General features: G+C 33.0%; 1 protein-coding gene across 1 annotated transcript in view; it reads right to left on the bottom strand.

Annotated features, from left to right (window-relative positions):
* Nucleotides 1–535: 535 nt before the first annotated feature.
* Nucleotides 536–13,676, bottom strand: part of LOC110452741 (ornithine decarboxylase-like) — an 87,614-nt gene continuing 74,473 nt past the window's right edge. The window contains exons 10-12 of the mRNA XM_021501390.1: nucleotides 3,140–3,345; nucleotides 2,639–2,716; nucleotides 536–2,014 (exon numbers count right to left, since the gene is read on the bottom strand). Of these exons, the coding sequence (XP_021357065.1) occupies nucleotides 2,671–2,716; nucleotides 3,140–3,345 (252 nt within the window). The 3' untranslated portion in view covers nucleotides 536–2,014; nucleotides 2,639–2,670. The remainder of the gene's footprint in view (nucleotides 2,015–2,638; nucleotides 2,717–3,139; nucleotides 3,346–13,676) is intronic.

The following is a 13,676-nucleotide window of genomic DNA, read 5'->3' as shown; positions in this document are numbered from 1 at the left end:
ACACTAAAAATCAAAGGGCATGTCTTTGAAAAAGATGGATAACGGATTCATCCTGCACAACACACCTACATATATATAGATATATTTAAAAACTACATTTTGAATACTTTTTTTTAGAAGAATAAATATTTTTTCAAAAATTGATACCCCAAAAATCGCAAAAATATGCAAAACAATATGATTTTTAACACAACATTTGACCCACGCAAGTAGTATTTTTTTTCTTAAAACCAGTCTTAAATCAAATATCACCTACTCGGTCACAGATACTCACGTTTTAGCATAGGTCGTCAAACTAGATTTTTCACAATATTTACACATGTGCCGAGTACAAAAATAGACTACATGAAAAGCTAGCTTTTGTTGTGTAGATTCGTAAATGGCCAAAAATGTAGTCTCAAGCCAAATTTTTTTTTATTTTTATTTAAATGTGAAGCCCTAATAGTCCAATTCATCATGTATATGCCAATTTTAGAGATGATTGTTTTTTTAACTGTTGAAACATGTAATATTAGAGGGGTTATTCATTGTACAAAAATATCACCCATGGCCACCGTACGCTACTGTACACTGCTACCTTATATAAGTTGCGTTGGTGTTTCAATGCAATCTAGAAATAATCAGGCATACAGAGCAAATGAGTTAATTTAATGAGGTAGGTATTCTGGTTGAAATATTTTTGAGAATAACCTGTTTCCTTATCTTAAGCATTCTTGTCCCACTGCACTGTGTATTTCCTATACTTCCTTAACTTATGTTTGGATATAGCTGTAGTATAGCTGGGCTTAGACACTTCTGTTAACTAGGTGGCTCAATCAGTTAGAGAGACAGTATAGTACAGGGTTCGAATCCCGATCTAGCTCCACTGACTTTGTTTACACTCAGAACACTGTTGTTGATTGCATTTCAATTTTTTTGTTTATAAACGTCCCACAATGTATGGCTCTCTTTTCATAAACAAGACAGGAAAAATCAGTTTCCAGTACTTAGTTACAATGCTTAATAATGGTACGAATATGTTTAAGCGAGTTCCAATTTCTCAGCTGAATATATTTATATTTTTTTTATCTATTTGTTTATCTATGTATTTACAATGTAAGTCCTATACGTAATTGTATGCAGATACAGTGTAACTATTTACTTGTACTCAGGTCAAGGGTACATTGCCTCTCGTCGACCTTGGAAGGAGCTAAGTATCACATTTTCACATAGCGTAACAATCAAAATAAACATACAAGTAAAGTGGGTTTTTTTTTAATTTAAACAACTTCTCACAACTAATTGCATTGTTTTTATTTACTTTACAGGTAACGCAGAAAGCGTTTCAGATAAACAGATGTTAATAAACAATTTAGTTGATGAGATATAATCCAATGATGCGAGGAAGCACCACGACTGTAATGGAAGAGGCTAGAGAAAGCAGTACCACAAAACCCTAGGGACATCGATTACTCGTGTTTTCCTTCATTCAGTCTCGTCACAATAATACTGAACATTTGACATCCTTCTTTATCCAGAATAGCATTACATGAATAGACATAAATACAAAATGTACACGTTTCACAAATCTCAATCCGTGCGATAAGTACTTTTACTTATGTTTTCAATTATCGTTGCCATGATAAGTAATTGGAATTTACATAAATTAATGAAACATTAAGTTTTCCGTGAAATATCATTGCATCTGTAATGTATACTGCCTGGATATGACGTAAAGAATATTGAATATTTAACGATAGGCACACTATAAGCATGTATAATTTAAAACATATATTATCAGTTTAATTTCATGAAATAATGTCCGTAGTATAATTCATGCATGTACATAAAGATACAGGACTTAAGCAGTTAATTATGTGATCCAGATCATTTGAGCGCAGGTTTAATTGGAGGTGACGGTCAAACGTGTCACAATTGGTAATCTTCTTCTTTGTAAAACAATTTATATCATATTTGGTACAAATGTCGGTCCAGCAAGTCAGAAAACATGTTTGTTATCCCCAGTCGGACATACCTAAGCAAAAACACACAAAAAAACATTAAAAGATTGTATTCATAGAAGACTACTACTTAATAAATAATAATGATAATTCGTTCTTATATACCGCTCTATCACAACATAGTTCGTAGGTCGTCTCAAAGCGGTTCACAAATTATTATCCGTGTATTTGACAATGTTATTTTTTTCTGGTATTAATGTCTTATAAAAGACCGTTTAAAATCGATAGTTTGACTTATATTTATTCCAAAAAAGGACCGTGTAACATTAGTATTTTCATATTTAACACATCAAGTAGTGTTTAACAAAAGGAATTTTTATATCTTCATCAACAAATTGTGTAAACTTTGCTGTTACCTTAATAATTTAAACATTCCAAAAAGTACGACAAATACATTTACAACAGTGCATGTATTGGGAGTAAGAAATTTAACTGATGTTGTTGCCAGTAGTTCTTTCTGATCTAAACTTAATATCATCGATTTGAATATATCACGTTGATGTTATTATTCAAAGATCATAGTAACGTAACATATGGGACTGAATTTCAACTGCAACGTTAACGTTTTTTCTTTGCAATAAGATAACAAAATAACAATATCACATAAATCCATTGCCAACGTAAGTACCATCACTTACCTGTCTACACAAATGTTGTTGATGATCCGATATCAACAGATACTGCTTATCTTCAAAGATCCATTAACTAAAGAGGTCCTATTGTACATGCAATATAGAAATATAAAGTTTATGTAATTTACAACAATTTGAAACATAGTTTTGTCAATTCTTTTGTCGGTCCGGCTGTTAGCGCAGGGGGTCTAAATGTAGGAGGAAACCGGATTACCCGAAGAAAAGTTATCAGGGAGGTTCTCTCCGGGTACGCCAGTTTACTCCCACATTAAGAACCCTACAAAACCAACGCGTGCTTACATCGGGGCCAACAATAATGATTAATAAAAGTTGAAATACGTTGTTTCATAATTGTTGTTAAAAAATTGAAAACAAAATCTGATAAACTAAAAACAGTGGATTTATTAATTGATAATTTTCATAAAAATAAAAAAATACAATATTCATTAACTAATGTTTTATCGATATCATAAAAAGTTGTTGCCAAGAAACAAACTTATAACTAACCAAGTGTTACTTGAACAGAAGTAATAAAGCTTAGGACGTGGCATGCTGTTAAAGTTGGTACTGCAGCTAAACGAGTAGGATCCAGCGTAACTGATCTGTACCCACTCTCCGACCTCCATAAGCGGAAGTGGCATGTCTGTTGCTAAGCAATCAGTGCCACAGCAAGTTGGACCCCACACCGTGCTGTGGTGTTTCTCTGTACTCGCCTAAAGACAACATAAACGAAGTTTTGTCCTAGTTTTATCGAGTTCCTATTAAGGTTTTGTCATCACATCGTTTTTCCTTTCTTTGCCAACTTAACACAATTTATACGGTTTCTAACTGAACATTGCTTTAGAATCTGCTCTTCTGAGATTTAAATCACGTTCAAATCTTGTTTTGGTCTGATGTAACAAGATGTTATTATATGTAACAAATTATGATCAATTTTTTAAGGAAACATGCATGTGCAAAAGGTATCAAAACATAAGTTGAAGAATGTTTATTTCCATAATTTAGAAGGTAATGCTATTCCTTTTTTGTGTGCAATATTCTTGATTTCTGAAAACGTTTTTTGAATAAAATTGTATGATTTTATTCATCAAAAAGATTAATTCCACCATAAAACACTCTCTACGTAAAATTTAATCTCAGAAAAATTAAATAAAATAAAATCACACTGAGGTAAAATCAGCAGAAGAAAGTAAGTGGAGCCGAAATGTTGAAGGCATCTTAAAAAAGACATCGTGCCGTATGCAAAACTAAGTGGTTCAAAGGGTTATAGATATGCGGCATCATTCTGCATATTGCTCCCACAACAATGATGCTACATTTAAGTCAATAAGATGCTATCGCATCGTTCTGTTGCCAGACCAACATTTCAATAGTAAGTCATAGAAGGTTTATCGTTTTTTTTAATCATTTTTACTTCGAATTCGCACTCAGTTCTCAAATCTTGATTTTCTATAAAGAACATAAAAACTATAACAGATGTCATCAGGAATTGTTTCTCATATTTGTTTTTGATTTAATATTTCGATATTTTCTCTACTTCAATATTTATTGAAACTTAGTATCTGGAATACAAACTGAAAAATGCTAAAAAGTTGGAATCTGAAGACTTTATAATCATTTTATATGTATCCATTAACATCACTGCGAAGACTATACACTATGTCCTCTATGTAAGGAGATGTACCTTGTTAAGAACTGGTGACATTACAAATATCTCCGTGACTTCTTTTATCCACGTAAAGGTTCCATACGCTCCATCATTAATGTTGTACATAACCTGTTCAATACTGGTTTTATCTGGAAAAGCATACAAATAAAGCCATGCATAATTGATAAATTTCAATTTCATGTAAACACTCTTAGTAGCAAATAATTTATTTGTATTTTTTTTCCATTGAAATTCTGCTTCCTGTAAAACACGTAGAAAAGGGTCAGGTAAAGAAACGGGTATAAATCAGTAAAAAAAATATATTTAATGAATCTAACAAACTTTAACATAATATTCAGGTGCGTTTGGTGTCAAGTAACTTATGAATCAATTTGACATGACTAACGGAACTACGAGAACATTTGATAGTGATAGACTGACCTGATAAACACCAAACTCTGATTTATTCTAATAACGTACAAAACTAACAGTCTAGAAACATTTAAAGCGAACAACGAAAATTAACAAAGGAAAGGAAAATGCAATAAAAAGTAAAAAATAAAAACCAAAATAACTAAAACAAAACAAAACAAAACAAACAGACAAAAAGATGATTGGTTATGTTATATAAAGACGCATTCGACAGAAAGTGCAAGTGCAAAAAAATAAGAGAGAAAAAAAATATATAATTAGTGTCTATGTTCGTTTATTTTAATCGCAACAAAGAGGTCAAAGTTCATGCAAGCAAAAACATATGTACTCATCAATAAACAAATATAAGACATTAACAACTTTGCACAAACCATTATCATAGATAAGCTTCCGGCCTATGATATTGGCTGCGGCACTGACAGCAGTTTCTACAAGGTAACGTCCTGGCTCAGCGATTATTTTCACTCCACCTGCTTCAGGGAAATAATCATCAAGGCACTGGTTTATAACCTCTGCATTCTGTACGTAAACAGAATATAAAACAATTAATAATATAGATATCATGTGACCGGTATAATATAAAAAACATCAATAAATCGAGCTGGAAGCTTTGTTTTTGTTTCTTTAACATTTTAGCATTGTTGCTAAGCTTGATTCATTCTACTTTCGTTTTGATGTAATAATAATATTATAATGTTTGGTACAGATGAATATGCGGTTGTGAACGCAATTTACTATTGACGTCAAAAGATGTCATCATGAAATGAAAAGTATTCGTTACCTAATTGATCGAATAAATGCCGGTTAACCGGTTAATATATCTTCTGTTACTAAATCACATACTTCTTCTATAGTCGGTCGTTCAACATCTCTCCCTCGGTATCCACCTCCAATGTCCAGGACGTTCATATCAAAGCCGATCTGTAGTCCTATGTCAAATATCTTCCGAGCTTCTTTGATTGCCGAAGCAAACGCGTTGGAAGTAAGACAGTTACTTCCAACATGAAAACTATAAACAATAAATTCATAATACTTTCTTTAACATCCAGAAATTAATCTTGATAGAGACCGTTAAAATAAAAAAAACAGAATTTCGAAAAAATAAGCCGTATTTAAATTCTGAACTAATTTGTATTTTAATTTATACACTTTAATATTTGTTTGTATATCACTCACCATACACCAATGACGTTCAAGCCTTTGTTCTTTGCCGATATAAACAAATCCATCGCTTCTTCAAAGTCACAACCAAACTTTTTTCCCAGGTCGTACATAACTCCATACATATTTTTCGGTCGGAATCGCATGAGTAATCTGTAACACAAAGAATACTGCTTCAACACAGACGGATATTGATGATGATATTGATATCGTATAAAACTTTGCTATTGTAATAACGGTTTCAAATTCAATAATATACCATTTTTATAATTTCTGTAGTGTTAAATTTGCGGGTACACAATTACACAGACAGTTACATTTAATTTTTGTTACAACCCACCTTGCTGATCCATACAACATTTTGACTTTGATCAATTCCTCCTCGGTGTCAAAGGTCATCAGGTCTACATTGTGCTCCTTGGCGTACGTAAGATGTGAGTTTTGTTTGCACGGATTGGCGTAGATGATACGAGACGGATCAACTCCTAAGTCTAACACCTGTTGAATCTCAGCCTACCAAGCGTAACAATAAAAATCTTGTTTTAACACATGTATTGTTCACTGTTGAATATGTGCATATGATCTTTCAGAAAATCTCGTGTGATGATGATGAAATGGTAATGGAAGCATTTCTTTTTTCAGAGTTTATGATTTATATTCTCCATTACCGTAAAAACATGCAATGGTCGTTTTTACTCAACAAACACATATATACAATGGCCTCTTGCTCAGGAATGTCATAAATCAATTCGGACTTGTAGGATATGACTTGAAAATGTACCCACCTTGCTCGCACAGTCAAAACTGCTCCCTAATCTCATCAGGACATCAACGATTTTCTCATCATTATTGCATTTCAAAGCTATTGGAAAGGATAAGGAAACCATCAGTCTTTTCTATTTGCATCGACAAACTAGCTTCTGGTACAATGTATCAAGTGCTCGAGAGGTAGGGATTCATTTTAGAAAACTATTTCTTTAACTTAAATAAACTTAAGTATCTTAAAAAATGTACCGTTTTCGAATCACATATATCATGACAGGTGTGGCTGCATGCCAAAAATGTGTTGAAAATAGAAAAGAACACTAACATCGATAATCTACCAATGATTTAATGCAGATAGAAAACTCTGGAACCGAGGGTAAACTTTTTTTATTGTTTTGCTCGCTCGAATCTTTGCCAAGTGCTGACACTTAAAAAACCCGAGGGTTATGATTTTTGTCCAAACACTTTCCTACAGTGAACATTTTGTTGTAACGGAACACACAATACGATGAGCCCTTATCTATAAGGTATGTAATGTGGTACAAAATTGATGAAACGACCCTTGTTAAGCGCATGTGATGACGGTACGGTGACGTTTTTAGAATAATTGTGTAGGGAAACATATTAAATATGTAGAATGAGGTAATTACAATAAAGACAACGTTACCGTAGTACAGCTCCACCCTGGGAAATAGCTTGTACCATTTTCTGTATCTCTCCACTGTATAGCTACATTATATGGACATAAATACATCAATTTAACCGATCCAGTTTTGTGACTGTTATAAATTGTAAAAATGAAGAAAGCAAAAAGGAAAGAGTAAAGAGAGATTTTGTCCAATTACAAAGATAAATAAAGATGTCTAATTTTGTCCAAATGCTACCGTATATTGTTAGTATTTCCGATCCGGAATAATGTATAAGAACAATTATCACGAACAGTTTTCCCGTCATTTATAAATTGGGATTGAACGTTCTTCATTACGTTTACGAAAATACAATATTGTAAGATGACAAGACCGACGAAAAGTCAAATTTCTAACAAAGACCAATATTTGATAATCTTACCAGTTTTGCTTGGAATGTAACCTGACGTTTGATGTAGTCTGCATGGGAACATCTAACATCGACAATCTGTGCGTCCGTATCTCCCATTAATCTGAAAAAATATCTACAGACACTAAACATTGCTATAAAAATAAATGGTTAGAATTTATATTAAATCTTAAAGAAAAAAAGTATTGCTTCTTTAAGTAATGCTGTAATGGTTGTACTTTTTGTGGGGTTTTAATTTCACAATTTTTCCAATGACAAGTTTTCTGTCTGTTGATGAAATCTCCTATTAAGGGTTCAATGGGAGGTGCTATCTGTTTGTGTTTTGTACAGTAGGGCCTATTGCTCGCCATGTAATGAGTATAGATCCGTATGAGTATGATTTCCTTCTCGTGGATATGTATTTTAGGATATTGCTTGTGCTCGCTACGCTGAGGGTATCCGTAAAACATGAACTATTCCCTTTTTATTATTTCTATGCTGTTATCTTTATATTCCTTCCTCAATCTTGAGCTGCAATTTAAGGGTGTCGAACCATGAATAGATTCGTGACTATTGGTGACATTAAATTAACCTTAACGGTTTCGTTCCTTTGTTGATCCACTTGATCACTTAACGATGTAAAATACAAAATATTATAACAATGATATAAATATACAAACCTCAATCCATTATCATGGTTTAGTCATTTTGTACATTTTGTCGGGGATCCAACATCGGAGCGGAACATTTAGTTGGATTTTTTTTTTTTTTTTTTTTTTTTTTTTTTTTTTTTTTTTNTCTGTTAGTGATCTTTTGCTTTATTTGAATTGGAGTCTGTGAATTTGTATTATTGTTATACTATTTTGAAGTGTCGTTACTGCAAATTTAGAGATTTTAGTGAACATGAATGTTACCGGGTAAGCTGTATATACTTTATGTATCTACGCTTTACTTTATCAATGTAAATGCAGTGATTTTTTAACGCAGATATATGAGTTCTGTGCTCGTTCCATTCATGTGGGAATTATTATATCTCAATAATATTCAGGACCCGCCTGAGAAAAGTTACAAAATAACTGTTAGTGTTTTAAAAATCAAGTTGCAAGTGTTGTATTTAACAAAGTACAGGTGTGGATTGTTACTTTATATTTTTGAAATGGTGTCAAGTACATTTTAAGACGTGTGTACTATCTGGGGTATTGTGTAGCTATTTACTCAACTGACATAGTTGTTTTTGTAATATCGTACACATTTATAAGCTGTACAATATAAACATTACGTTATGCAATAGTAAATCTATAAATAGTAAATCTATTTATGCTTTGTCCTGCATTTATCTAGTCACGTTATCGTCTAGAGATAGCGGATAAGAGCTTGTACATAAATTTCATAAGACTGCTAGAAATGTAGTTCTTAAAAGGTGATAAATGGGTCACTAAATAAAATGTATGAAATTGAAAGCCCTTAAATGTTGTTTTTTTGTTTTTTTTTTCAAATATTTAATTCCCCCCCCCCCCCATACCAAATATTATATATATATATAATAATACTGATATGGGGCAAAGAAGTAATTGCAACAGTGTGGACAAGTTTAGGTCAAATAATACTGATAAGTATATACAGATATATATAAATAAATTGATAGGAACTACCAGGGTTGGGGAGCCCTGGAGTCAATCCCCTAAACAATATGGTGTCCTCACACAGGAGGGCTCTCATTCATTTTTCTCTGCTAATTTTATCTAAATTCAAATATTTCAATTTCATAACATTTTTTCATCAATATAACATTCAGAAATTTGATTGGGAAATAAAACATTTGTACATAGAGTATTGGACATCTACAGAACAAGAAGATGCTACCACATCTCACACACAGCACACGCATCCAGACGTGTTTACATATACAACAGTATCATAATCACTAAACATAAACAAAACACTTATACCCACACATATATATACACACATATACATACGTACATAACATACACTCTCACGACCTACTTACGTACATACATACATGCATACACAAGCACGTACATACACACTAACATCAGCAAGTATGCATGCACTTACATACGTACACAGGTATGTAAATACATACATAAATGTCCATTATTGCATTAATTTGCATGTATCCATATAAGCACCAGAAAATACATATAATGTTCATGCACTCTACTAACCCGTATTGTGTTTGTTTTCGGAGAGAAAAATATCAATCAACAAAAAAGCAAATTGTATTATACAAAAAATTCTCAAAATAAATCCTTCCATTCCATCCATCTTTGATCAATTGTTTCATTGTATATTTTTTTTACTGATAAAGCATTCTCAATATTATATCTGAATGCACAAAACTCATTCAAACCATTTAAACTTAACTTCTGGTTTTTTTCTAGAAACAGTATATATATAATATTTTGTATACCAAAAAATATAGTTAATGGGCATAGGAGCATTTTCAGTAATTCAGTAATCAATGATTTTCCTCATTCTGCTAAATAGTTTCTCTTTAAATCTTGCCATAGCTTTAAGGACTGTGGACATGCCCAGAATAGATGTTCTGTAGTTTCTATTTGAATTTTACACATATTACAGATATTGTCATTTGACATCCCAAAAGTATTTAAATAGTTTTTAATTGGGAGGATAAAATTTTGTAATCTGTATTGAAACCATTGCAGTGTTGTGTCTTTTGTAACTTCAAAGACAATACTATATATATATGTACTACAACATTTACCCATGCCTTAAAAACAAAAACATCCCTTAAAAGTTTTGCCTTGCATTTACCTGGGCCATATTCTTGTTTATAGAAGATGTTTTCCTATCTTTAGAAAGGAGACCTTATGCTTTTGCGCAAACTTTTATGAAAAGTGTGAAAAGTTACAGTCAAGAAAAATCTAGGTCTAACGAATAATTAAAATAAATAAAGTGATTGCTTTGTTGCAGAAGAAGCTAAGCAGAACGACATGGCATAACATAAGGGGTCCAATTTATTGAATCAAAAGCGTTAAAAAAAACTTCTGTAAACAATATTAGAATATCGACTATCGTTCATAAACCCCCTGCTGCTCAGTGAATAAGTGTAGACATTCATTGCAGTGATTTGAAAACTATCGGTTTAGAGACAATGCTCGTTGATTATCAATGGTAAGGCCTTAGAGGAGATTTATTATACTTGTTTATTGAGTTCAAACTTTAAAGCCGTGTAGTTAACACTGATGTTGTACATTGTCACCGACTAGTGCGTTTGATATTGTTTTTATCCAGTTGTGTTGGTAGTTAAGGTTCGACTTCCCGCCGTTAGGGGAGGGGGAACACCTTGTTTCGAGTTTCCGAACAGGGTTTTGCAGTAGTTGCATTTTTATTTAGTTCTTTTGGGAATAACAACCTTGCTGCAAGGACAGAGGAAGTCAAAACAGATACATGTCCTTAATATTGCAACAGACCAGATCTGTTTTCATAAATGTTCCCCAAAGGTCCAAAGTCTACGACTCTGCATATTAATCGCTTCTGACTTTAACATTCATTCGGATAGAGCAGGCCTCTCCTTTTCACTCGAACATGCAGGTATGGCAATAGTTGCAATGGCCTTGCTGTTGTTCTGAATAATTTTCAATATAAAAATTGGGATGATGCCCAGAAGTACTTAAACGAATAGTTTTTTACATATACCTTACTGTGCACAATTTATAATAAGCTCGTTACACATACCACCTATAAATGACTCTTGTGTGGTTCCTGGGCATTTAGATGTTACAAAGTAGTCAGTAATCCAATGTGTTCACAATGCCAAAATGTCTATCGGAAGTATTGTACATAGATGTGATTCTTTCAGATGTCGTTTGGTGAAGCTATTGATCTTCTAGAATATTCCAGATGTCTTTGTGTGAAAACATCTTCTAAAATGTTCAATATCAAATATTCCAAGTGAATAATCAAACACATCGTCCATTTGTTCACACCTACTGTCATTGAAAAGAGATATGTGTTGCCCTTGTTGTAAATTCGATTATATTAAAACAAGCATTTATACAATTTATAAAACGTACCTGCTCACGTTGTATCCGGAAAAAGCGTTTGATTCCTTCGTATAACTTTGAGGTCGTCACTCAAGCAGCTACAATTTAATACAGAAATGGATTAAGTCATGCTTTACTGATTGTGTAAAATGATTCTCGAAGGAAAAACATATCGTCCGAGTGGTATGGATGGTTACCCGTGTATCTGTGTCCAAACATAAGTGAGACTTGTACAAACTTGTAAATATAACTGATCTGAAATAAAAACTGATAACGCAAGTTGAACGTGTCAAAGGTTTAATCACTCCTTAAACATGATAAAAGGAGGGTTGAGATGTTTATAAATAACCAAACCTTCGCTCTGTATGCAGGTGTTCTGCTTCTCATGTATTTATCAGTGCATATACGTCTATCCAGAATAATCTACAATCCTACTTAGATAACCGTACCACAGTGATTTTACCTAACTCAAGTTATCTATCACTGGTCAAATATATTTCATTTTCGCATCAATTAGATATTTCAAAAAAACACACTCAACACACAGGGAACTCAACAAACAAATATAAAGTATTGCACTATTAAAAACGTATTACCTGCATGACAATTTTTTTTTACAAAAAACTGTAAAAGAGAAACCGATTCCTTTGGTTACTTTAATAAAATCAGGAGATCAGACATGTTACGGACTTACCAACAGTGTTACCTCATACCAACGGCAGCGTCCGTCCGTCCTTAAACAATTCTTATCGCACCATTTTTCTTAAAAAGCGCTGTACGCATCTTTCGCAAATATCATATGTAAGTTTCCCTTGGTCCGTAGGTGTGCCCGTTTCATTGTGGGACTAATCGCGAAACTTAGAATCAGGAACAAGAACATGTTATTGCAGTTTCTCAAGAACCATTTGACAGATCTTTATAAAATCACAAATATATATATATGTTTTCAATAGTCCATAATTATGTATGTAACATTTTGAGGCAGATCAGAATAAAACAAGATGGCCATGAGGCTGCCATATTTGCTTTTAAGATTTATCGCTCTTTCTCAAGAAGTACTATTTATTCCTTTATTAATTCATCTGTAGGCTCCCCATGGTTAATATTTTGGAACTAATTGGAAAAATCAGATGACTGCCAGGTAACGGTCCTAGATTTTGATATTTCGATATTGTTGTTGCCATATCCCAAAAGCGCATGACACCTTTTTGAAATATCCTGTGAAGGTTTCTTCTGGAATATCGTTGTGCATGTTACATTTATCAGGAAACTACGATTGCCGCCATGATTTAAAGAGACAAATTTTATAGCTATTTCTAAAAGCAAAACGATGAAAAGTAACGTCTCTTAGAAAGGAGACTTTCAAATCCAGTGGTATCGATTTTTTTAATCAAATACTACCACGAGATGCATTTACTGTTAACAAGACTATAGATTCAAAATATGGTGGGCGCTAGGATCTTTCTCGGATCTATTGTTTACTATTGAGTACATAAGAGTCCCTTGAGTTTTGTTCAAACTATCTCAGTTCTTCCTATGAGGGACCTTTATCTTTATAAATCACGATATTTTATTTATTTTATTTTACTTGGACATGTCTTCGATAAAACAGAAGGCCTTTACCCTTCGGTTACTTTATTAAAACGTCTTTGGGTATGATTCCTTTTGTTCATATGTTGTCAAATATTTTGCGTTCGAAATTTCTCAAACTGAACTTTTGAAATTGGAATAACGGACAGCAAAGGCTGTTCTGCATCACTTCATATTAATTGTGTACAGTTAGCGTGACAATTTTGGGTGTCCAATCATGTGTAATGTGTTATCAAGTTTCAGAAAATGTTGGTGTACAGTATGATCTTTGTCTGTAGTGGGAGACACTTACTGATATCTCAGATACGTGATGTCCGAGGCTATCTGTTGGCCAAACGTTCTATTATCTTCGTTACGGTTCGTTTTGGCGTCATTTGAAAAA

This window comes from Mizuhopecten yessoensis, unplaced genomic scaffold (genome assembly GCF_002113885.1).
Source record: "Mizuhopecten yessoensis strain PY_sf001 unplaced genomic scaffold, ASM211388v2 scaffold6863, whole genome shotgun sequence".
Lineage (NCBI taxonomy): Eukaryota > Metazoa > Mollusca > Bivalvia > Pectinida > Pectinidae > Mizuhopecten > Mizuhopecten yessoensis.
The sequence above is the reverse complement of the archived record's forward strand: the minus strand, read 5'-3'. Positions and strand labels throughout refer to the sequence as shown.